The sequence below is a fragment of the Fistularia commersonii genome, chromosome 8, assembly GCF_037954325.1.
Source record: "Fistularia commersonii isolate RoL2024-O1a breed Wild chromosome 8, RoL_Fcom_v1.0, whole genome shotgun sequence".
Taxonomy (NCBI): domain Eukaryota; kingdom Metazoa; phylum Chordata; class Actinopteri; order Syngnathiformes; family Fistulariidae; genus Fistularia; species Fistularia commersonii.
In genome coordinates, this window is record NC_141291.1 from 6800001 (window position 1) to 6825794 (window position 25794).

A 25794-nucleotide genomic window follows, 5' to 3' on the forward strand; every position below is an offset into this window, starting at 1 on the left:
ACCGCTGACCATTCCATCACGGAGGAGACGGTAGAATCTGTCCTGAAATCATTCCCGGTGTTTTCGTGAAAACGAGGCGTCGTGAAGTTCTCGTGAGAAGCTTTGCGTGTCTGCACTTCTGCAGACAGCGTCTCTTTCCTCCTTCTAAACGGGCTCGTCTCCTCCGCGGCTGCAGCGTGCTCCTCCCTGCAGGTCAGCGGGTCGCCGGTAGAATCCCGGCTGCTATGAGCGGCGCCGCGCAATAACGCACGGCCGGTCCGTCCGTGACCTTCCGTTATTAATTCTGCAATATGCAGCGCGGCGGGAGGAGGAACAGCAATAAGTAGGAGACTCTGACATCGGCGTTGTGGGATCAAGGGCTCAGCGCACAGAAGATGTTTTCATTGGATCGCGAGCTTCTCCGTCCGACCGGCTCGCGGTGGGCCGCGGAGGAACGGCGGAGTCCTCCTGCCCTCCAGAGATGGAAGACCTGCCATTGTAACTTCACCAAAACGTTGATGTTTGTCCAGGAGGAGCTGCAGAAGCTGTGAACGTCCACGTGCAGGAAGTAGCCTGGCCGTGTTCCTTGTCCACGCTGAGACCTTCTGCAGATCCTTGGCTGGACGCTCTGAGTTTATCTGATGTTGATGACCAGGTTTCAGGTGGGAGATGGATGAAAGTCCCAACACGCTGTCATGAAAACATCCTGAAGAACCTTCATTTATCCAAAATACTCTGTGTTCATACAAACATTGGAGCCCATCCTTCACATCCACCATGATCTCATCCCATGGAGGTCCATCTTCTGGACCCTCATTATCATCCAGGGGATTTGCAGGAGCTTCGCGTCGTCCTCTTCCGTGATCGGGCGCCGACGGTGATTTTTTTGGGTGAAGTCTGCTGTGCATAGGGTTGCCAGGGTTACCAGGGTTACCAGGGTAACCAGGATTGCCAGGGACGCTGATTGTGATGCTCTACACAGCCCGTTGTTTCTTATTTCAAGCTCTTCGGTCTGACTCTCGTCTCAAAATGTGACGCTGCAGGCTGACATCCGAGCAACGTTCACGCCGCTGGCGTTATTTTCTGCACGACAGAAGCTGGCGTGCTTGTTGTTGTTGTTGTTCTGCAGGTACAGAACGGCTCGGTGCTCCCTTGAACACGAACTCTACAGGTTGTTCCAGGACTTGATTGATTTTTTTTTGCAAATATCAAGGAGTCAGATGAGTGGCGTTGGGTTGCTGACACCAGTTATGGTGCTAACCTTCTTAGAAGATCCTCACGACCTCCTTTGTCCTGAGGGTCCGGCCCTGCAACTTCAGCTAGAGTCTGGAGAACCTAAAAGGGCGATTCGGGAAGAAGTTTTCCCCCGGATGAGGACGGTCGCGTCAGACGCTCCCCGCAGAGGCCGAGTGTGTAGCTTGTCCCGTGTCCCTTTTCTCTGCTCTCCCGGTTTGTGTCTGGGGAACATCTCCATCTCCTTGGCCGTCTGCCTCCGCGGCGCTGCCTGAACTCTTCGTTACATCACATCGTATCACATCACACCACGTTTTAAGTTGTTATAGAAGCGAACCGCCGCGCCGCACCGCGCCTGCCGCCGACTCTCTTCACTTTCTGTTGCGCCATAACCGAGTTATGGTTCCTGTTGTGAGGCTCTGCGACTATTAACCTTCTCCAGGCAGATGTTGCAGATTTGCGACAGCCAAATATCAGATTTTTCCTGCAACTGCTACTTAATTTGAGCCCGAGAGGGTTAAAACTCTGCTTGTCATACAAACGGCTGACATGCAACCCGTCGAGCAATTTCCAAATGGATAAAATTTAATGCGCACAATGGAAACTAATTAGCGTTTGCCGCCGGCGCTGCGTGACACGCCCACACTCTCAACACGTCACCGCTCACAAGGCAACGGTGACAATAGCGGCTGCATGGAGTCCGCTCTTCTAATTGTGTCTCCCGCTCATCCCGGGTCGCAGGAAGTCTTTGAGCCCGGCGACAAAAGACTAATTTCATAGCTGCAGGCGCTCCGGATTATTAGTTTTACGTTTTGTACGGCAGAACGCGTACAATAAACACGCCCGGCAGAAATGCGGGGTTTTTGTGGAGCGAGCGTTCAAGGCGTCTGGGTCATTGGGGGTTTGAGGAGCGTCGTGGAACGTGATCGTGAGCGGCGCGTGAAGGCCTTCGCCATCACGGCGCCTCCTTTATGTGCCGGTAAATTGCATCGACAGAGATGTTTCTAATTAGATGTTTGTTTTGGAGGATGGAAGCGCCGGCTGGAGGGACAGACGGCTGCTGGAGTCCCTTCGCACAAATCCATGGCTTCGATCCTAGGATGAAGAAGGAATGGGGGGGTCTTTCTGTCTGCAATGTGTCCACACGAGGATGCAAAAAGGTCTAACCGCAGCAGATGCTTAACTCTGAGCACCAAAACTCAGACGGTCTGATCGTGGCCACCAAAGTCCAGGAGACCTCAGAAGTTTTGCAGGAAGAAATGGAATTCCCTGCCTGAGGATCTGAGGCTCTCACAACCTCCGAGGTCTTTGGAATAACTTTCGAAAAAAGTTTCAGGAGAGGCTTTTTTCACCTGTTCTCCTATGGAAGCATCTCCTTGTTTTTTTATTTTACTGCTGAGAATTCATGCTCATCTCCAGGGACTGACTTTTTTTTTCTGGAACTTTATTTATTCTTTAAGGCACCGTGATCTGCAGAGGGAGCAGGTGGAGGAACATCTAAAAGAGGTGGAGGTGTGACCTCGAAGGGAGAGGGATGAAGGTTAGCTGCGGCAAATCGGAATACATGTTTGTGGAGGAGAGGAACCCCAAGAGGAGCGGATAGGCTACAGGGGTGGAGATGAAGAAGAAGGTGGAGGAATGTGTGCAAGCATGGTTCGGAGAAGATCAGTGCACGCAGAAGAAAAGTCCACCTTGTGTCCGGAAATGACCGCATTGGGGATTTGGAGTGAACGGTCTGGGTGAAGTATCTCCGTGAGGTTTGGGTATCAGAGGCTCCTCTTCCCAAACACAGTGTATTATTATGGGATGTTGTCCGTGAGCAGGTGCGCACCAATTATCAAAGCATCTCCAGCGCGAGTTCCTGCTCCCGTCCGATGCCCCTGTTGTGCGTTTTACTTTCTCCGCTCGTCTTACGTCGCGGGGTTTGCCGGCGCCGCCAAAATGATTGGACGCCCTCACCGGCTCCTTTACTGCTTTTTTGTTTTTTGTTTTTCTCTTCACGTTTAATCGGGCCGGTCTGACTCTGAACCCTTGCCTGGTCATTACTGGAAAAGCAGCACCAGGGCTTTTTGGGGAGAAGAAGCGAGGAACTTCACGGAGGAACCCGGTGACTCCTCGGCGTTGCTATCCACATCGCTGTGAAAGCACAGGGTGATGGAAGCTCTATCAGTAGAGACCATTTGTCCCTTCATCCTGCGCGCAGTATTCTATCCCATGATACTCAGCACCAGACTATCAGATCTGAAGAAGCCAGATGATCCTTCCAACCCGCTCCCCCCCGCCTGCACCTGCAGTCCATTCACCCAGTGATTCACATGGTTACCTGTCCACACCGGCAGCCTCGGCGGTGGCTAATCAGTAGCCTCCTTCATCAGTCCTGATTGTCCGTAATCACGGTCTTTCTTCCCGCGGGTCATGGCGGGGGAGCCGAGAAGCTCCCGGACCGGCTCTTCACTCCGCAAGCCCTGATTGGCGCTGATAGAAAAATGTCAACAATGGACCCTGAGTGGTCCGGTAACCAGTTAGCACACAGAAGCTTACGACCCGCAACGTAACCCTGAGGACGTTGCCAAAGGTAGCCAGAGGCTCTCATGCCGGCTCCAAGCTCGGGTTATTGACGATCCTTTCGGCGCCGGCGTTCCTACGACGGGTGAAAGGCTGAACGATCACGGGTTCATTTCCATCACGGTGCTTCGACTGTCGGACTACGTTGGAGTTTGGACGCGAGATGTTGGAGGTGTGTGCTTTCCGGTCGTTCCTTCATCCATCCGATCTCTACAACGCTCATCAGGGTCGGGGGGGCCGGTGCCCATCTCAGCCGTGATTGGCCGAGAGGCGGGGTCGCAGGTACGGTGGATCGCAGGTTCACTCACTCATTTACGTGTCTGAATAATCTAAGGTGCAGGTGTTTGGACAGCCGAGGTTCTGATCTAAGAGCCAAATTGTCTCTGCGTTTCCAAAAGTTCATCCAATTCTTTGTGATCGAATTATTTCATGAGGAAAATTATGGTCACGTCTGTCGGTCTGTCATGTGCTGTTTTTAAATTTGCTGGATTTCGCACGCGTCTGATTTTAGCCCAGATGTTTAGAGAACTCATCGCGATTGTGATGAATATTGTTTTTACTGCGAAGGCGCTTGTATTTTATGTTTAAAAAAATTAATTGTTGGAGTGTTTAAGAGTCTGAGAACTGCAACAGAACAATACGTTCTGACTGGAGTTTAACTTTTAGACAAATCCTGTCGCGGAGACGCCGAGTTTGGAAGTCGACTCTTTGTTATCGCCACAAATGTCAGCCGTCGACGTCTCCCTTAACAAGATAAAGACCGGGACGTCGTGATTGTAGCGAGATTAAAAACTAGCATCTCACTATTTGACATTAGGCAGATATTTAAAAGAAAGTCCCTTCTGTAGTTGAAGACATTCATTCATTCGTTAGTTATCTAAGCTGCTGTATCCTGGGCTCAGGGTGGTGGAGACTATCTGGGCTGTGATTGGTCGAGAAGCGGGGTTCACCCTGGATCCACCACAGGGCCACATAGGGAGACCTCCAAAAGTTCACCTGTGGGTTCAACCCTGAGGAACCCCCACACAGACAAGGGGAGACTCCACCCGCGAAGGCCCCCTGCGGGCATCCAACCAGGCGGAGGGGCTAAACCCTGCACCGCCCCGTAAAACATGGTCTGACCCCTGGTCTGAAAGCTTTGTGTAAGGATCTCCCTGTGTTCTCCTGTTCCAGGCATCGTCTCCTTGATTTCCTTGGCCGTTCTCTCCTATGAGCGTTACAGCACCATGATGGCGCCCACCATGGCCGATGGCAGAAACTACCGTCCGGCGGTGGGCGGGATCTGCTTCTCCTGGCTCTACTCGGTGGCGTGGACCACGCCTCCGTTGCTCGGATGGAGCAGATATGGTCTGGAGGGTCCCGGCACCACCTGCTCGGTGGACTGGAGGACCCAGACGCCAAATAATATCTCCTACATCATCTGCTTGTTCACCTTCTGCTTGGCTCTGCCGTTCAGCGTCATCGTCTACTCCTACGGGAGGCTGCTGTGCGCCATCAGACAGGTGAGTTGTAAGCCGGGAGCCTCCGTGCTCCGAAGGCGCTTCGTTTGACGATCGGCCGATGTCAGCGATCTCCAGACAGGTCCGACATCACGACGAGGTCTTTCCTCTTGATTGATGTCGGTGCTGATCTCAGAAGAATATCGCCAAGTAGGATTTCTCTGATGTGTCTGGATCCCATCGGGTAAAAAAAAAAAAAAAAGTATTTGAGACGTTCGTCTTTCTCATGTTAGAGGATCGAGTGCTTTGAGGAGATGTTGTTTCCTGGAACATGCAGAAATCTGTCATCATCATCAATAATGTGACCCAGACCGATCCTTCTCCTCCTTCAGTGGTCTCCACAGCCAATCATCTGCCTCCATCTAACCATCTCCTCTCACACCGACCTCTTTCCCGTCCTCTTCCCCTCCATCCATGAACCTCCCCCCTGGTCTTCCTCCAGACCTCCTGCCTGGCAGAATCCTTCCACCCAGATCTTCACCATCCCTCCTCTGTCCATGTCCGAACCATCTCGGTCGGACTTTATCTCCAGAACATCTCGCATATGCTGTCCCTCTGGTGGACTCCTTCCTGCTCCTCTCCATCCTCCATCTTGTCCACCTCTGGCCCTTGTTGGGGAAACCGCGAGGCTTATAATAGCAATATTTCACCCTTTGGAATCCCAGATGGTTCTCGCAGACAAACAAACGCAGGCCAGACGAGGGGATGTCGGGAAATTCCACACTCAGAGACACTTGTGTTATTTCGTTCTTTATTTACGGTCGCATCCTCCGCGGATCGGCCCCTGAACCCGTCGTGTCTGAATATTAGCATTGAGAAATTGTTTTGGGATCGGAAGGGTTCGGACACGGCCGAGCAGAGGGGAAGCCGCTCCGAATAAATGCACGTATACGTAAATACGCAGCCCGGCGGGCAGAACGTGCAAGGGAACAACCGGTTTTAGAGGAACATGCATACATAGATGAGGCCAGCGATCCAAAGCAGAACCAAAGAGCCACAGATGCCGAACCTTTGCCTTCTGGTTTGCGCCGCCGCTGTGCGATTGCAAGATTTAGATGAGCCTATTTTGATTCGTCCATTCATTCATTCATTCGTGGTCCTACCGATCCCAGCTGTCATCGGACAAGAGGCGGGTTCACCCCGGACCAGGGCCACATCTAGAGACATGCAACCATTCATCCGTCTGGACGATGGAGGGTCTCCAGTGAACCTCCTGCATGCTTTTGGGACTGTGGGAGGAACCTGGAGAGTTTAAAATTTGGAGACTCCACACAAACTTGGAATCCAACCGAGGACCTTCTTGTGAGGAGGAGGAGGGTCGAACCACTGTGCGGTCCACCATTCCGAATCATTTGATTTCCTTATGAGGCTGAAAATAAATACATTGCAACTCTCACTGATTGAAGTTTGGGACAAATTCTTAATATTTTTGAGGTTAAAGCATATTTTTAAACATTTTCAAGAGCAGTCCTAAAGGAAATAGCTTTTTCTGATTGACTAAGCGAGCATTCTGACCCACTGGATCTCCTCCAGCATCTGCTCTCACGCTTGTCACCCGCTTGATTCATCGTAAAGGTGACCTTCTCACCGAGAGTAGTGATGTTGACGCAGAGGAGGAACCCGGTGACCGTAGTTGGGTCCGACCATTATTGGAGAACATCCACGCTGTAATTTCCCCCCTACAATCGGACACGTTGATTGATGCGGCAGCTGAGGTGCCTGTGTCGTCTTTCAGATAGAGGTGTCTCCATGGAGATACCCCGGCCTTCCACGACGGCCATTGTTCCAGTTCGGACTGAGGCTCCCGCGACTTATTGATATCCGATGGTGCAATTGTCTTCATCCAAGGTCCTGGATTTCCAAGGGGAAGCTGGGTGATTGTTTTGCTCAGTGTTTGAAACATTGGGAAATGCAAATCCACGAGGACCCGCAGACTGGAAGTTCTCTTCCAGAAGGTTCATCGGAGGAGTGTCATGGACATCATCGTGAGAAAAGAACGTTGAATTAGGATGACATTTGGTGTTTGCGGAGGAGTTCAGAGTGGGATCCTGCTCCCAGCGGCGCCTGATCCCCCCCCCCCCCTTGTCATATGACATTTCCTCCTCCGTCTGTCCGCCCTCTTCTTTTCACATCATCTCCTGCTCCTGGAAGGGATTCCACTCACAAAACGCGACTGTCGGAGCTACGAGAAGTTACCGTGGAAGTCCCTCCGCCTGCTCATGCTGAGGTGTTGTGATGGTGACTCCCAGCGATGCGGAGAAGTGACCACATCTTCACTTGCCAAGGCAAAGCTTCCACTTGAAGCAGATTCTCCTTCAGAACCGAAAAAGCCTCGCGGACGACGGGTGAGAAGTCTTGAAGTGAAGAAATTCGAATCCAGTTACCGAGATAGTAAGATTTCGACAATGAACCCGGATGATCGCGAACCTCCACAGACACTTCAAGTAGATGCAAGTTTAAACTTCAGTTGTATGACCGGATGGAGTTTGTCTCTGCGGCCTCTCGCTGTCCCCTGACACGTTGTTGGACGATCTTCACATTCAGGGAGCCTCAGGTGTTAAGCCTCTGTTGACTCAACAAAGATTTACATCCGGAGTACGTGTGTGTGAAGGTGGATTAGCGGTCTGAGCAGATGTCCCGAGCCCGACAAAGTCTCCTAGCGTTTTGCTGGACGGGCGTCAAGCTTTTCACCTTTGTTGCCTTTTACCGGAGGTGGAGGATGAAAGTCCACCGCCCCGGTGCCGACTACGACCCAACGCCGCGACGCTGTATGTGTGACGCTTTACCCTCGGAGTGTGAGCACCGGCTCAGCTGCAACATATCCCAAATTTACACTTCCATTACATTACATTAAATTGCAGTCATTTGGTAGACGCTTTTATCCAAAGTGACTTACAAAAAGTGCAATTCAGTCAGCGAAGATCCGATGTACCAGTAGTCGGAAGTCAGAAGTGACCGCTCAGCCATCTCAGAACCATATACACACATACATTCATTTCATTGTTTTTTTTTTCTTTTTTCGGGAGAGGGGGATGGGGGCTAAGTGTGATTAGTAGGGTAGTGCTTGGTGAAGAGGTATGTTTTCAACTCACGGCGAAAGAAGGGCAGCGACCCCGCTGTTCTGACCTTTTTCGGGAGTTCGTTCCACCGCTGAGGAGCCGAGACCGGGAAGAGCCGAGACAGGCAGCCGGGGGCTCTGGGTGACGGGGTGGACGGTCGCCCAGAGGTGGCAGATCGGAGGGGACGGGAAGGGAGATGTGGCTTTACCGTATCCTGGAGATAAGACGGGGCTGTGCCATTCACTGCCCGGTAGACTAGCACCAGGGTCTTGAATTTGATACCTGGAGCCAGTGTAGGGACATAAGAAGGGGAGTTGTGTCGGAGAATTTGGGATGGTTGAACACCAGGCGGGCTCCCCTTTCTGAATAAGATCCTGAGGTCTGATGGTCACCGCTGGGGCACCGGCAAGGAGGGAGTTGCAGTAGTCCAGTGGCTTCCCTTAAATCACGGCAGCAAGTGGGCTGCATGGGAGCCTCACATTTTAACGATTAGCGGCGAGAAGTTTGTCCTGCTTCCTCTGCCGTCCCAACATGGACGCCAGGATCGGACAGCATCTTTTCCTGAAGCACCATGTTGACCCGCTGCCACCGAGAAACCAAATTTCTCACCGATGCTAAACGGTCTACTCGCTTGGCAACGTGGAGTTTGTGCAGTTGTGTGGTTCTTCCTCGTACTTTTCTCACCGTTCATCTTGTTGAGTCTCCAAGCACTGTGACAGAGCCAGTTCCAAAGACCAAAACTATCTTTCTCAGCTGACCTATCATCATTGATGACCCCCGTAGCATCACTTCTACAATAAAAAAAAAACATAAACAAATGGTTTTCGGCCTCTTGGGTAGATGTATTCTGAACGAATCGCTCTGTAAACCTTGCATCCCGGGGCCGGGTCTCGGGTTGTGACACGAGAGGAGCTGATCGTGAGCCGGAAAACGAGGGAGCTTTTCCAAAAGACGGCTTGAAAACACGGGCGCGAGGGCGGCGGGGTTGGTGTCGGTGACAGGTTTACAGACAGACGGACGCCGTTTGCCGCGGCGATTCATTAACACCCAAGCCTGCAGGCCTTCTGAGCAACTGTCAGCTCATCACCTGGGGACAAAACCCGAAACTAATTTGGCTTTGTGGGTTTGAGGTTTGAGAGCGAGCGGAGACACGGCTGCGTCTTTGGTTTGAACAACACATGTTAGCGTCGTCAATGCAGCTGCATATAAATGATATGGTTGTAGATTTAACCCGGATTTGACATCCTTTTAACGGCGAGTGTTTAGGTCAGGGGTCGGCAACCCGCGGCTCTTCCATCCTTACACCGCGGCTCACAGTGGCTTGGGAAAATAAATTATAAGTATTTGATTAAAGTGTATTTTATTTGTGTTAGTTCCCATTTTAAATTTTAGCTCTAAATTGGAAGATTATTGTGATCTTGAAATATTAAAATAAAGATATATCTATTATTTTTCGACGCTCAAAATAAACGCCACACTGGCGGACGCCGGTATTCCCGCCAAAACGCCGTCAATTTGTCGAGACGTTCAACCCCAGGTAAGCAAAATATGGAGAAATGTAAGAAAAGAAAAATATCTGAAGAAAATAGAACATTTAATGATGCCTGGGCATTTACCTCTGACAAGAGTGGATCCTTTATGGATAATTAAAGTTCAGCTTTTTCATTCATTTGAAAGAGACATTCAACTCAGGGTTTTGTTTTTTTTGTTATTATTAAAAAAAAAATAAATAAATAAAAAGAAAGAATTAAAAAAGAAAAAAAAGAAACAACTCTCTTTTCATTCTTCGGGGTTACACCTAGGTGCTTTGACTACCCTCAAGGATGGGCTACCTGTTATTATTTTTTCAAGAATTCAAAATGTTCAAAATGTGTTCATCACATAAATAAAATTTAATTTTTGTGGATTTCATAAGCAACACACTATAGTTGTTTACACAAAGTGTTAAGGTAAGAGAAAGCAATATATACAGCGGTATTTTTATTTTAAACCGCGTCCAAAAGGCTCTTTGGGTGTTAAAGGTTCCCGACCTCTGCTTTAGGTGAAGAAGTGTTGTGTGGAGGTGCAATGTATGCATGGAGGTGTGGCGTGCACACGTATGATGGGATGCCAAGGGTTCCGCCGTCTCCATGCATGGCTGCTTGCCGTGGCCACCGCTCCGTGGAGTCTTCCTCCTGCTTCTCCGGCGTCGGCACCGTACGCTCCGGCGGCGGCGACCGAACGTGTCTCCTGCCTCCGTTTGTTCTTCTGAGCGTCGGGCATCGCTGCCGTTTGCGCAAGAATTTAATTTACCAGACCATTTGCTGGTTCATGTGCCTTTGCCTCTGTGGGTTTTCCTCCCCGCCCACCTGCACACCGCTACCATGTCCCTCGTCGAATGCTGTGTTTTCCCTCAGATGTTATAAATTCACCGGGACGGTCCCGCTGACAACAAAGATCAAGAGAAGAAGATGTGACAGGTGTCCTGTACATGCTGAGTCCTGGACAACATGTAATATACAAGTGTCTCCAGGAGCTTCAACTTGCAAGCTCTAACACAACCTTCTACCAGGGGTTAGGAACCTTTTTGACTGGGAGAGCCATAAGAGCCAAATCTTTCTAAATATATTTCATCGAGAGCCATATAGTGATTTTTAACGTATGATAAATTGAAAATGTCTTACTTTTAATACGACCTCTGGTGCTGCATGGATTTGTTCGAAGTGCCGCTTTATATTTGATCGTTTCATCAACGCAATTTAATCATTGCATATTAGTCATACCGCAGATCAAAATGCAAATCCCTCTGTCCACGGCGCCTGGAATACGCGGTAATCATCGTCTTCTTTTCTTTTTGCCATCTTTTTCGTCACAAGGGTTGAATTGGATAAACTAGTCGGCTATCTCACAAAATTAATTTCTTGACCTTTCCAATGACCCCGGGAATGCTCAGAAACCATTGGTTCCCGACCCGACCGACGGGTGACCCGTGAAATTTATCTTCAAAACTAATTCTGTTTACTTTAAAACAGGGGTGGGCAAACTACGGCCTGCGGGCCACATCCGGCCCCTTAGTCTTGCTAATCCGGCCCGCCAAAGATCGGTGCATAATTCATACTTGATGTGAACAACTGAATGATGGGATGAATGTGGGAGCTCAAACAGGACAGTATTTCATTTTTGGAGCTACTTGAGAACACTTTAGAATTTTCCTGAGCTGAATGACCCAGATAGTCTTTGTGAGTTAGCCTTTACTGTGGACATCCTGACGTACATGAATGAGCTGGACGCGAAGCTACGAGGGAGGAACCGGTTTGTCCATGAAATGCGAGCAAACATCAGAGCCTTCAAAACCAAGCAGCTTTTATTTATGTCAGACAATTAGCGGCGTAAAAAAAACCCAACGTATCGATATATCGATCCGACAGCTGACGATCCGATGCATCGACACGTCCGCAAGAGTATCGATCCATGTATGCATTTTACCTGTCTATTTTTAGTCTGCTCTGAGGCGTAATTCTCACTCCGTGCTGCGGGTGACGGTAACCTACTTTGTCTCCACCTACTTCACTTCCCTTCCCCTCTTTCAGCGCAGTCTTTCAGCGGACACACCCTCTTTGACATAGCACTCGCGTTTAAACATTCGGGAGGCGGACATTGATATGGCTGACTTACACGCGGACTTACACACTCCTGTAGGTTTAAAATCGTTTGTGTGGAAGTATTTCGGCTTCCGCAAAAACGGGAAAGAATTGGTAAAGGATGTGGCGATATGTAAAGAATGTCGAATTGAAGTTAATTGAATATATATGACGTTATATGATATTACAGCTTCCGTTGATTTATTCAAAATTTGAAATAGTTAAAAAAAAATCGTATTAAAAAATCGTATTGTGGTAAAAAAAAATCGTATCGAATCGAATCGTGGGGCATTTTTAAGTATCGAAAAAAAAATCTGCCTTGAGATGGCTCTGATTTCCACCCCTACAGACAATGTTCAGACAAATGCCAGATGAGTCTGATATGTCCCGTTAACAAATGTATTTTTTTTACATATATCGTATCTTGTGCTGACCCGGCCCCGGCCAAAAAGTTTGCGCACCCCTGCTTTAAAATGACAGTATTATGAAAAAATATCACACCTATTTTAAATTCAGTTCCAAACTGATTTTTTTTTTTCAACTCAAACTGTCCGGGAGCCATGTGCCGTCACCGCAAGAGCCATATATGGCTCGCGAGCCATAGGTTCCTGACCGCTGCTCTAACACAACCTTCTAGAGGTGAAGAGACTTTTCCCTTGTTCTTGCGTTTCTGCCGCACCTTGATGGATGGCTTTGCAAAGCATTGCTGCTGATATTCAGCAGGTCCAGCGCCTTAAAAGGGGCTGGGAGCTTCAACCCCTCTGGCATAATCATCTCCTGGGTTTGGAGGTAAGCTTCTCCAGAGGCCGCTTTTAAATTAAAAAATAAGGTTTTTATTAAACAGCTTTAAGTCTTTCCTCTTAAGTGTTTTTCAGACAAACTAAGCAGCACACACACACACCAAAACAGGCCATGACCCAGTTTCCCAGTTTTATCTTGGGTGTTGTGGGGGTGTAGGGACGACGTGGTTTTAAATCCTTATATTTGAACAAGAAACACACACAGAGTCCTCAGACGGCCCTCCCACTAGTTGCTCCAGATGGTCTGGTCCAGGCCTGCAGGTGAGAGTGTGTGCATGAATGGATGAAGGCCATCAATCTTTCAAGGAAATCAAAATCAACAGAGAGGCTGTTACACTGCATGTGTGTGCACATTATAGTTCAACAAAACACCATTTGATTCAAGGCAGCATTAACAAGAACGTCTCCGCTCAGCCTGGAAAGGACAGGTCCTGGTCCTCCTGGTCCTCCTGGTCCTCCTGGTCCTCCTGGTCCTCCTGGTCCTCCTGGTCCTCCTGGTCCTCCTGGTCCTCCTGGTCCTCCTGGTCCTCCTGGTCCTCTCGGTTCACTCTGCTCAGATATTGTTAGATACGTTGGATGAGACAGGGGCCGTTTATTGAGGGTCCATGGCGACACCAACCTCTGGCTCTTATCCGAAACGACTGACAAGAAGTGCAATTCAGTCACCGAACATCCGAAGTATCGGTATTCGGAGGTCGGAAGTGACCACTCAACCAAATAGCCATCTCAGAACCATATACATACATACATTCATTTCATCCTTTTTTTTTTCGGTGGAGTCGGGGTCTGGGGGCTACATTTGATTAGTGGGATAGTGCTTTGTGAAGAGGTATGTTTTCAGCTCACGCCAAAAGATGAGCAGCGACCCTGCCGTTCTGATCTTTTTCGGATGTTTGTTCCATCACTGGAAGCGACTTACAAAAAGTGCAATTCAGTCAGCGAAGATCCGATGTACCAGTAGTCGGAAGTCAGAAGTGACCACTCAACCAAATAGCCATCTCAGAACCATATACATACATACGTTCATTTCATTGTTTTTTTTTTCTTTTTGCGGTAGGGAGGGTTGGGGGCTAACTGCGATTAGTAGGGTAGTGCTTGGTGAAGAGGTATGTTTTCAACTCACGGCGACTCGCAGCGACCCCGCTGTTCTGACTTTTTTTGGGAGTTTGTTCCACCACTGAGGAGCCGAGACCGGGAAGAGCCGAGACCGGTTCGACCGGCAGCCGGGGGCTCTGGGCGACGGGGTGGACGGTCGCCCAGAGGTGGCAGATCGAAGGGGACGGGTAGGGACATGTGACAAGAACTTGATGCGGGCGGCCACCGGGAGCCGGTGAGACCTTTCACTTGACTACGAATGCAGACCTCTGATAGCTTCACCTCATCATAGATGTTTGGCACCTTGACTTCTTCTTCCTCTTCTTCTTTCCTTTTGGGACGCTCCTTTCAAGAGTCTGCACAGCCAATCATCTAACGCCATCCAACCCTCTCCTCTCTCACACCATCTAACTTCTTGTCCTCCTTCCCTTCATCCGTAAACCTCCTCTCCGGTCTTCCTCCAAACCTCCACCATCCCTCCTCTGTTCACGTCCAAACCATCTCAGTGTGACTTCATCTCCAGAACATCTACCATGTGCTCACCCTCTGATGGAGTCCTTCCCGATCCTCCACACCTTCATCCCTGCCTCCTGTCTTCTCCTCGGTGTCTCCAAACCAGACACAATAGTTGCTCTCACCTCCATCTTCTCCGCCTTTTCATGCCTTCTGGTTCATTAGATGTTCTCAGGAGGCAGGTTCAGTCTCACCTCCTGGCCTCTAATTAACCCCTACATGAAATCAATAAAGAAAGATCTGTTGCTGCCATCCGCCGAGGACGGCAAACCCGTCACTGATTGCATTATTTTGTAAATCCCTGTTTTCCCTGGGCTGCCGCCGAGTCCCTGAGGCGAGCAGATAAGTGTCTCTTTGTTGTGAATTATTCTAGCGTTTGCCGAGGCTTCGTAGGCGCATCTAGCACGTTTTCGATCAAGCGCGTTTCCAGAATCGGAAAAAAGAGAAGAATCGACCCGATACGTTAATGAACAGCTTGACGTCTTGATGAGCTTCGCCGTAATCTGGAGATGTTGGTGACTAACGCTGCATGAAGATCTTCGGTAAGTTTGGCTCCGTAGAAGCTCCAAAAGGAGGGAGATGAAATGATCGTCATCCTGGTTGGTCGGCGTCCCTCCGATCGGAGAAATACGACGTTTCCCCAGGAGCGACACAGAATGTAGTCGGCCTTCTGCCTCCACCGGTTGAGGTACAAAGAGGACGCGATGGAGAGCAAAGCGTCTGTAGATGACGTCTGGTCTGCATGGAGATGCGGGTTCCTCCTGTCAAACATCTCAGTTTGGGGGTAGTGTGTCCCTACTGACCATTTATTTACATTTAAATGTATTTATGTCTTCATACATTGGCTTTGAGTGCATTTTATTGTGTACTAAGAGAATAGAAAATGTGTTTAATGACACACACACATACATGCAAAGAAATATCTACTGCCTTACGTTGCACACATTCTATTATTATAACAATTTTTTAAATTCTAAATATAGGTTAAGACAAAGACCAAACCGACCAAATGGCAAAGGAGCGCATTGTCCATATTGAGATGTGATTTATTTTTCTCATTTAATGTCAGTGTCTGACATAAGGCTCCAAAAACAGATCCTTTATCCAAACCTACTCCAGGTTCCTCTGATTCTGGCCCATATCAGAACTGTACCTCTTCTTCCGGTGTGTGAGACGGACGTTTGCCACGCCGCCCTTGATGAAGTGACAAGGCGAGGATCCTTTTTGGACGCTGTCACATCATGTCCCATCTTTCAACATCCTAGCCGCTTCCACCGAAATGGCCCAGAGGCGGAAAGCCGAGGCTTGAAATACTCTATGAAGACCTTCGGTGGCCCCTGCCATGAGCACGGAGAAGAGGACGGGTAACGGCATGAAGAAACGTCAAAGCAGGGTAAAGATGTGTACAAATCAGAGCTAAAAAAGTGCCAGGCTTGTGGACCTAAAGCCGACCTACAGCTTCATCGGTTCAGCCGTCCGAGAACTTTGACCGCGATGAACTTCCTCCAGAGCAGCTGTACCTCCTGCACCCCTCAATAACATGTCTGGATGTCTCTCTTATGTTGACAGTTCAACATTCAATGCCCTTTCTCAAGTTTTTTCAGTTCCTCAAGACGTCAGCCAAAGTTGTTTTACAGGCCGTACAACTGATACCGCAAAGCACAGCAGGGAGTCAACAGGCACATTACATTACAGTCATTTGGCAGATGCTTTTATCCAAAGCAACTTACAAGAAGTGCAATTCAGTCACTGAAGATCCGAAGTACCGTTGTTTGGAAGTCAGAAGTGACCACTCAACCGATAGCCAGAACAATATACATACATACATTCAAGTCATCGTTCATTTTTTGGGGGGGGAGGGGGTTGGAGGCTAAGTGCGAGCAGTAGGTTAGTGCTTGGTGAAGAGGTATGTTTTCAGCTCACGGCAAAAGATGGGCAGCGACCCCGCTGTTCTGACCTTTTTCGGGAGCTGAGGAGCCGAGATCGAGAAGAGCCGAGACTGTCTCGATCGGCAACCGGGTAGCCAGAGGTGGCAGATCGGAGGGGACGGGTAGGGACATGTAGCTCAACCATAACCTGGAGATCAGAAGGGGCTGTCCCATTCACCGCCCGGTAGGCGAGCACCAGGGACTTGAACTTGATGCGGTGGCTACCAAGAGCCAGTGTAGGGACATAAGAAGGGGAGTTGTGTGGGAAAAGTTGGGACTCGTCCCTGACAGATGATCCATCGATCCATCACGGCGCACTTACTTACCCTCCCTCGTCGCCCCAATTTACGTCACTCTCCTTTGACAATGCTGCTGCAAAAATCTCTGGTAATCTTCTCTGGTTGTCTTGACAGTCTGAGAATCCTAGGACAAACAGCCAGGCTGTCCGCACATCATCAGCAGAGTGAGTTCTGTTTTACGAGTACTTTTACTAGTATTTATCGCCTGCCTTCTTCACTTTGTTTTTGTCTTTAACCTCATGGTTTTGGAAACTTCTGAGGCTGGGAGTATTTCCCCTTGGGGATAAATACATATTAACATTAATATTAATATATACGTTTCCCTGCTTTTTTTCTTTCAAAATACTCCAAAGGCTTGTTTTGTTGATAAAGATTCTTGGTCTGCAAGTGGCAAAGCAGTTTCGAAGCTTCATTGGCTTATTGGAGAGCCAGTCACTTGGTGCATGGGAATCACCCGTTGCCATAAATCCATATTTTAGGTAGGTCTCCTGGGTCTGTCTGTTAAACGCAGCTTTCTTTTTCTTCTGGGTCGTCAGATCTTTTTCTGTCTTCTGTCACTGGGCCTTTTCCTCTTTGCATAGCAACTTTCCAAAGATGTCTGTTGGTTATTCATTTTGCTAGCTTGTGGGTTTAATAGTAGTGCTAATGTATCAAGTGACCGAGACAAGCATCTTGACTTGCGTCAGAATGAGTCATAGACGGATTCGGTCCGGAGAATTCGGTCGTTTTTCAAAATAAAACATTGTTCAGCGCAAATAATGTAAATGATTTATTCTTTCTTTGTGGCCTGGGGGTTGGGGACAGCTGGTGTAAGCTACATGGTGTGTATTGTATAGTGTAAGTACATAATTTCCCATATGTATCTTACTGATATGTGCAAACAGAACAGTACGGAGTGGCAGCGTTAGTGTTTCCTCCCTCATGTGGAGTTAAAGAGCTGGATGACTTCGGGGGAGGAAGGATCTCCACAGCCCATCACCGAAGCCGCTCCTCCTCCTGGAGATGAAGCTGTGCAATGATGGTAATGGATGGACCAAGATTGACAGGGGGCCTGTCGCTCTCCCCAAGAAGTCATGCTGTCCAGCTCCGTGCCGATGCTCCGATGATGCTTCCAAAGCGCAGCTCCGCATAAAAAATGGTGCTTGCGACAGTCTGATAGAACAGGTCTTTGCAGATGTTGAAGGACGCCAGCCTTCTGAGGAAGTACACTCGGCTCTGAGCTCTCTTGTACAGGCAGTCCAGTCCAGTTTACCATCCAGTGTCTGGGTGCTCCTATTACCATCTCCATACTAGGAACTCTTACTTGCTTGAGCCCAAACAATCAACTTCAACAAAGCTGCTCAGACAAAATCAGGGTCTTTGTATATCTTTCCTAATCATCAGTGGGTCTTTATAACTCAGTGCTCTCCATCAGCAGGACAGGATCTCTGTTCCGAGTTTGCACATCAGGATCAGTTTGGTTCAAAAATCCATCGACAACCAACTTCTGTTTGTGTCCTTCTGAATGATTATCTTCGGACAGAAATCATTTAGAGAAAAAAAAGTATGTTTCTTACATATGGGGTCAGTTGTTGACAAGAGAAGAGTAACATTGACAGCAGTGGCCGAGGCTGAACGGGTCAAGCATGAAACCAGAAGATAATGAAGTGCATTGGAGTTCAGGCAGGGGGTATGTTTATGCTCGTTGGCTCCCTTTTTGAGCAGTGGTCCGTCCCGGTGGAGATCCTAAATGAGTGTCCGTTATTAAAGGGCCTCCGCGGACAGCGAATGCTGGTCTAACCTCGCCTCAGACTGGATCTACTCCTGACAATCGGACCGCGGGTCATACATCTTGTACAGTTGCATCCGTGTAAGTCAATCATTCATTGGGAAATATTATACGATTCTTTCATGGAGGCATTAAGAAATCTTTTGGACATGGACAGAGGAGGGGTGTTGGGGATCAGAAGAGGCTGATTTGTCTCTAATATTGGCGGTGGTCTTTTCTTCTGCATGGTTCAGCACAGTGACGTGCGGTGAGGTTCATGGCTGGTGAGGCGCTGATGTCATCAATGACGTCATCACTGACGTCATCAGTCAGATTTATTCACCATTTTATTGGCAGCAGTTACCGTGTTTTGTTTAAAATATCATATCAGCATTCTTTACATATACAAACTGTAGCATAGAAAAAAGCACATTAAAAAAAACGTTATTATCTCTTACCTTTACTTATAAATGAAGTCGGCGCTGAGCGGTTTTCCTTTAGCTTAGCATTGTGGATGCTGATGTTGCGTCTTTGCTGTTCATTCAAAGCCAAATCTATCCTGGACATCCCGAATGTTTTTAGTGCGATTTGACTTTGAATGTGAGTGGCCGACCGCTCATGTTTGATTGTCAGAAGTTGAGAAAAGAATGCAGGAAAAGCAGAATAGGCGCTCTCTTGCTGGACATCCACACAGCCAGCCTTTTCGAGTGTACCACTCCGTTTGAAAAGACCAAGTCTTCTGTCTCCTAGTCTGAAGCTAATCCGTTAGCGTCGGCGTCGGTCTTCCCTTACTTATTATCTCCTGCTTCCACTGAAAGTCCAGTTTAGAATTTTTTTTCAGTTTAGCTATATAATCCTCCATTTTGGAAATAAAGACAAGCAAGAGCAAAAAATGACTGGATGGCTGCATCTGACTTTCTACGTGTTTACAGTAGCTTGCCATTGCAAATTCCAAATAGTAAAAAAGCTCCCTGGGATCACCGGTGCCCCCTACCATGAGGCACCGTCACTGCGTGCCTCACTTAGTGTGCCTCCGCTGCCGCTTTACGATCGCTCGGCACGAGAAATACGTTACGGTTGTTGATGAAAAAAAATATACACATCAGCTAAAGTATGGAAATTTAGTTCATGTATTAGTGCTTGAAGTGTTTGAAAATTTTAATAGTGACATCCACAGAGACAGCAATACGGTCTCGCCTCATAGCATGGCAGCGCAGGTATTGCGCAATTCATAGCGGTCTCCGCTGCCTGCCGCTCTTCTTCATATTTAAACGCTAAATGTGATTTTTTTGTTTCAGCGATTTTGAAAAAAAAAAAAAAACTAAAAATGGCGAAGTTAGGTTGAAAATAACTTTATAGTACAAATCACCAAATAAATAGAACCATTCAAATTATTTTTTTCATTTTACTTTTTTTTCTTTCCATGATGCCAGGTGAGGCCCGGCCTCACCTGCCTCTACTGACTGCACGTCACTGCTTCAGTGTATTTCCTGTCTCAAAACATCAAACCGATGTTCCTTGCAGGTCCGCAGTGTGAGCACCGTGGTAACGCGGCGCAGAGAGCAGCGGGTCCTGCTGATGGTCATCATCATGGTGGTATGCTACCTAATCTGCTGGTTGCCTTATGGCGTGGTGGCCCTGATGGCGACCTTTGGCCCCCATGACATTCTGACTCCAGAGGCCAGTATTACCCCCTCGCTGCTGGCCAAGTTCTCCACTGTCGTCAACCCCTTCATCTACATCTTCATGAACAAACAGGTGAGGTATCTTCTCGCTGTATGTCTTTGCACCCATTTAACAGCACTCTCCTGCTCGATCTTTGTGCATCCGAGCAAAACGCGTCAACAGTAAGTGAGTTACCACTTGTACTCATTCGACTATTTTATTTGAAACCAAGTAAAACACTCGAGTATCCTTGAAATTCTTTTTGAAGGATTTTGTTTGTTCCGCACCTCCATCGTGTCTAAGAAGTATCAGGGCCGTCATGGGAAGAAGGCATCACAAATGGTTAGCGGTGTCGTCCGGGATGCAAACATCCCAGAAAGTCCTTTTTGGTCCCCCGAGGCTTAATGTTTCCACGAAATGAAAGTGAGTTGAAATCGGTAGACCTCTTTCACCCAGTTCAAAGAAAGCTAACCTGTAGCAGAGAAGACCTTTCACCAGCGTACAACTGAGATCCGTCCCGCGACAGAGCAACACACACACACATACACACACACACACACATGCGTATGTGCAGATCCAGCCGTACCCTCCAACTCACCTGGAGGTCCTCAACCCAAACCAAGCCCAGAAGATTCCATCTGGACCTCAGGAACTAATGGTTTTCATCTAGTTTTATTCAACAGGCATGACAATGGTTGACCAGGACCTGGTTTAGCTCACCTTAACTAGCCATAAACTGAACCGAGCAAAATAGACTGCAGCCCAAAGGGTGATGCATCTTGTAGCTCTCTTATCTCACAGCAAAAGACATTCAGTTCACGTGGCTGACTGAGACCCTTGTGCTTGGAGTGCGCATGTACTCTCCAGGCTCCTCCGTATCCTTCCATAATCCAAACCCATGCAGAAGATTGATCGGGATCAATAAATGTTGTGAATGGACGAGAGAATCTATATTCACCGGCAACTGGTCCGGCTCGAAGTGCAACCCTCGCTCGGTGTCGGCAGGGATTAGTTCCAGCACCTCCGTGACCCTCTCCCAGATAAGGGCTATAGTTAATGAAGGATAGAAAATAAAATGCTGTGCTATTGGAGTCAGTTGTAACGTGGGTCGAACAACAAATCTGGTCTAATTATCTGCTCACACTTATTAAGGCAAAGGATCAGACGAAGAGGCCAGTAATTAAAGAGATGTGAAATTCTCAGGGGGGGGCTTCATGTAGCTGCGAGTGGACCATCCGTTCATTCCCCGCTGCCTCTCGTTTACGCATTCACACCAAAAATTCTCCTACAGAGAGCACAGATAACCTCGGAGGCCGTCGTTGTCACGTCGAGTCACAATTGACTTCCGAGTCACTTTGTTTTTCGTGATTCCGAGTCACGTCATGGAAACATGGCATCCAGGTGGGCATACCAGTTCTGCCCCCTGAGAGGCTTCTCTCCGCTGCAGCCCCTTGAAGGCGTTCACTGCAAACTTGAGGACATGTAGGTTCAAGCAGGTTGAGCGCTACGTGCGGAAGCAAATATCAAAGTAACTTATATCAGAAAACAAAATGGATTTCACCAAGTTTGATTCCTAGTCTACAAGCTCAAGCTATTGCCAATTGATTCACAGCGATAGGATTCACTCCGTGTGTGTGAATTAGTTGATGGAGGGGACGCGTGTGCGATCGCACCCTGCAATACTTACAAAATAAATGGATAAATGACAGGAAATGAATGGACCGTTGACCCGCGGTACTCCAAACACTCCACCTTCATCATCTCCGCTCCCTGTAGACTCACCATTCTGCTTCAGGTCTCTCATTCACAGGCAGATATTCTGTCCTGCTCTTGCTAACCTTCGTCCTTCTCCTTTCCAGGACATACCTTTACCTCTGTAGACTACTCTCCACTCGCTCTAACTGCACATCACAATGTCCTCTTGCAAATATCGTAGTCCATGGAGATTCCTGTCAAACCTCATCTGTCAGCCTGTCCATCACCACTACCAACAAGAACGGGCTCAGCGTTGATCCCTAATGCTCTCCCACCTTCACCTTGAACTCCTCAACTCTTTGAAAAAGGGCTTATGAGTTACATCTGCGATCTGCGCTTTCACTGTCCCGGTGTCGGTCTGTTGAGGCAGCAATAAAAATGGTTCGTTCAGCGCTGGACCGAAAAGAGAAGCTCGGATGAATTATGTAGTCAAGGCTGTCCGAGCGGAGGGCGGGTCATGATTCCGACCAGACTTTTTGAGATGAAGATAAAACCAGCAGTTTGAGGGGAAAGATGCCGTATGGACGAGACCAATGCGAGATCGAGACCGGGGCCGAGCAAGTCTCCTCACTGTTCTTTCGGTCCGATTTGCATAAGACAAAAGTTGATCTGGAAACACAGACACGATACACTGTGGTCTTGAAAGAAAAAAAAAAACCTTTGTATACAGCGGAGTATAATTATAATTACTCTTGAGAAGAAGCCGTATCTTCATGAAGAACTCTCTGGGAAACCTGCTTCTGGTGCATTCACATCCACTTATAAGAAAAAACAGGAAAAAGACGCTTTAGCAAGGCGAGCTGGAAACTTAGCAAGACATTTAAAAGTCATCTCTCAGTGGATTTGAACATAAAGCTAAATCAATCAGGGGATATTAATAATTCCCCCGAATGACCTTATCGATCCTGTTGTCGGTTTGGTCGTTGGGTGTTACTCGTCTCGTTACAGTGTTGGCGGACGGCGGCTAATCATGGCAGGCTTGACCTCCTCAGACCCCAGGCTCTTAGTTGGTTTGCATTTTTAATTTCCCTTTGCTTTTTGGACCTTTGGGACTTGAGCAGTAGAGTAAACTAAGCTCAGTTTCTGAGAAAATGACCCAGTTTACATTGATTGAGGGACCCTCAGACCAGTTTTCCACCGGAGATGAAGTCATCTCAAAATGTGCCGTCCGCGCACGTCTGGACGGCAGTTCTTCGGAGGTTAAGGTACGGGTTTAAGTACGATCTGCCTTTTGGCTCTAAAAGAAAGTTGGCGAGAGCGTGCATACCGCCGGTCGTAAGGTCGGCACTCCCACTCCCTGCCCTCCTGTCGGCACCGCGAAGTGTCCTCGGTCATGACGGCGATGGTCTGCTCGGCGTCTTGCACGGCAGCTCCGATGAAAAGGTGATGGAAGAGCTATATAGGCGGAGTCCGTTTGACCCTTGGCCCATATTATAAGACGTGCTCAGTCCGCACCTCCAACTCACAAAGCAACTGCAGTTAAAAGAAGAAGGCGGAGGTTTTCTTCGATGTGGCGTTGAGGGTCGTGACCACCTCTCGGGGAAAGGCAGTTGTACAGTTTGTCGTTTTCAATGCGCCGTCAAGAGCAGATTTACGTCAACGGAGCTCTTCAGAAAGAATCTAGATGCTGCTCTGTGCAGGTGCCCTTCAGCTCATTGTGCTTTCTTTGGGAAACAGATGAAATAGATGCATCTAAGCCTGTTGCTGGGCTGACATCATGTCTGTGTATGTATTATGTGCTTTTCTATGGACCCACGTGTCTGGAATAAAGAAACTGTCATCATTAGGGACCTAAATGACATTTATTGAAATAAAACTCTTCAAGATTGTTCCGTTAACATCCCATCATTCAATTACGCCGCCCGTCAGACCTCATAAAACGGGCGGTAGAATTTTCCGCTCGATGCATTAAATGATGAAATTGACAGAAATTGGGAGGAGGGGAAGAGGACGGCTGTTTGAAGAACAAAATTTTCCTCTGTGGGAAAACTACATCGGAGACTGATGTCAAGAGTGAGCTTTTTGGAAGGAAAAGGAAAATAAACTAAGCGGTAGAAGGGGACGGATGGAGGGAACGAGGCGAAGGGAGACCATGAAAGAACGGAGCGAGGGATGCGAAGGTGAAAGCGGGGAGGCGGAAAGAGACGTAACGGAGAAGGTTTTTAATCTGTGGTCGTGTTGCAGTGGATTTGATTAGCATGTGATGTTACTATCAGGAGAGGACACACCGCCGTGGTGACCTTTCCGTCTTCTCACACTCCCTTTTATCTGTCGCTGCCTTTTTTTTTATCTGCTTTCACCGCCGTCTGTCTCTTACAATTTTTTCCTAACAGGCATTTACCTTTTCATCGACCGCTTGACAGCAGAGCTGCGTCTGGTAGCGTCGCCGCAAAGTTTCGCCGACCGCCTGACGGCTAATGTGCCGGCGTGGACGGACGCAGCGTACGCCGCACTGCGTGGCGCTTTCAGTCTTCAGTTCCTCCCAGCCCATAACTACAACAGCAGTGTGTTGAGGCGAGTTGAAGACTTCAAGCGCTGCCCAGATTCACACCCCGGACACGAGCCGCCGTCGAGCAACGATTTCCAAATGGTTGCCGTACGTAGGAAGCCGCAGGAGACGGGTCGTGCGGTTCTTACGTTTTTCAAACGCCGAATTGACGCCGTGACCTGAGCGGACGATTCAACTCCCTGTTTTTCCAGACGAAGACAACGCGATGTGAAAACGGTGGCATACGCCAGCCTGGTTTTAACCTCGCCTAAGGTGTTGGGCCAAATCGGAGTGGGAGGTCCGTGAAAGTGTCCGCCGGCTGCCCTGTGCACGACCTCCGCGACACACGGCTTTTATAGCAAATGTGAACAAAGTGCGGCGGGCTGGGAATCGCCGGCAGCAAGGACATTTGTTTTTCTGCTCAGGTCAGAAGGAAAAAGGATACTGACCCTTGAGGACTCATCGATGGTCTTCTCTGAGTATGACGCTCCTCTTGGTTTGAATCTGGATTTTGGCTTCTTGGCAACATCATTTCTCACCTAATCGTATTATATATATATACATATATGTATATTTATGTACATTTATTCATGTTTACAAAGCGTCCCTGGCTTGCGACGTCACAGAGGCGCTCGGCCACTGGGTATTGAGACGGGTGATTTTGAAATGCCCGTTGTTACATTACATTACGTTAAAGTCGTTTAGCGGACGCTTTTATCCAAAGCGACTCACAAGAAGTGCAATTCAGTCACCGAAGATCCGAAGTACCATTGGTCAAAAGTCAGAAGTGACCTCTTAACCAAATAACCATCTCAGAACCATATACAGACATACATTAATTTCATCTTTAATTTTTTAAAGTTTTTTTTCCGGGGGGGGTTGAGGGCTAAGTGCGATTAGTAGGGTGGTGCTTGATGAAGAAGTATGTTTTCGGGCTCATGGCGAAAAATGGGCCGCGACCCCGCTGTTCTGACCTCCCTGGAAAGTCAAGATCGTATTTTTGAGCGGTGAACAAAATTCAACCCTCACATGTAAACATGGCAGCTCGGACAGAAACGGGATTATCGTGACATCTTGGTCAACTTCCCGTCTGTGCACTTTCATTCATCCTTCTCTCCTCGTCCTCTCAAACATCAAGACCTTCTTTCCATCAAACAAAGTATATTCCGCCAATTAATTCTGCGTGTTTCTGTCTGAAACACAGCTTCGAGCCGTACATGATTTTCCTCTCACCTCCATGCAGACTAATTGGTTTATGAATGGCGACGGTGAAATGTCGGGTGTCTCGCGGATCCGCGTTCTGCGCATCGCCGAACGACGGCGTTATCGGACGCCGGAGGAGACGACTGGGATGTGATGTGAGATGACGTGTATCTTCTCAGCGTGTCAGCTTTACCCGCGGCGCCCTGGGGAAATGTAGTAGACTTTAAGTATACATGTGGAATCGGAGAGTATACTAAGTACACTACGTTTATCCAGGGGAGCACGCTGCCTGCTCCACCCCGGCGAAGAAGGATAGCCGATGATGAACATCTGCTCAACCTTCTGC

The 25794-nt window shown here is 48.3% G+C and overlaps 1 protein-coding gene across 1 annotated transcript in view; it reads left to right on the forward strand.

The window, feature by feature from the left end:
* The window catches only part of tmtopsb (teleost multiple tissue opsin b), a 29327-nt gene that overhangs the window by 3088 nt on the left and 445 nt on the right, over window positions 1–25794 (forward strand). Inside the window, exons 2-3 of the mRNA XM_086150816.1 lie at window positions 4951–5279; window positions 19862–20095. Coding sequence (XP_086006942.1) covers window positions 4951–5279; window positions 19862–20095 — 563 coding nt within the window. The remainder of the gene's footprint in view (window positions 1–4950; window positions 5280–19861; window positions 20096–25794) is intronic.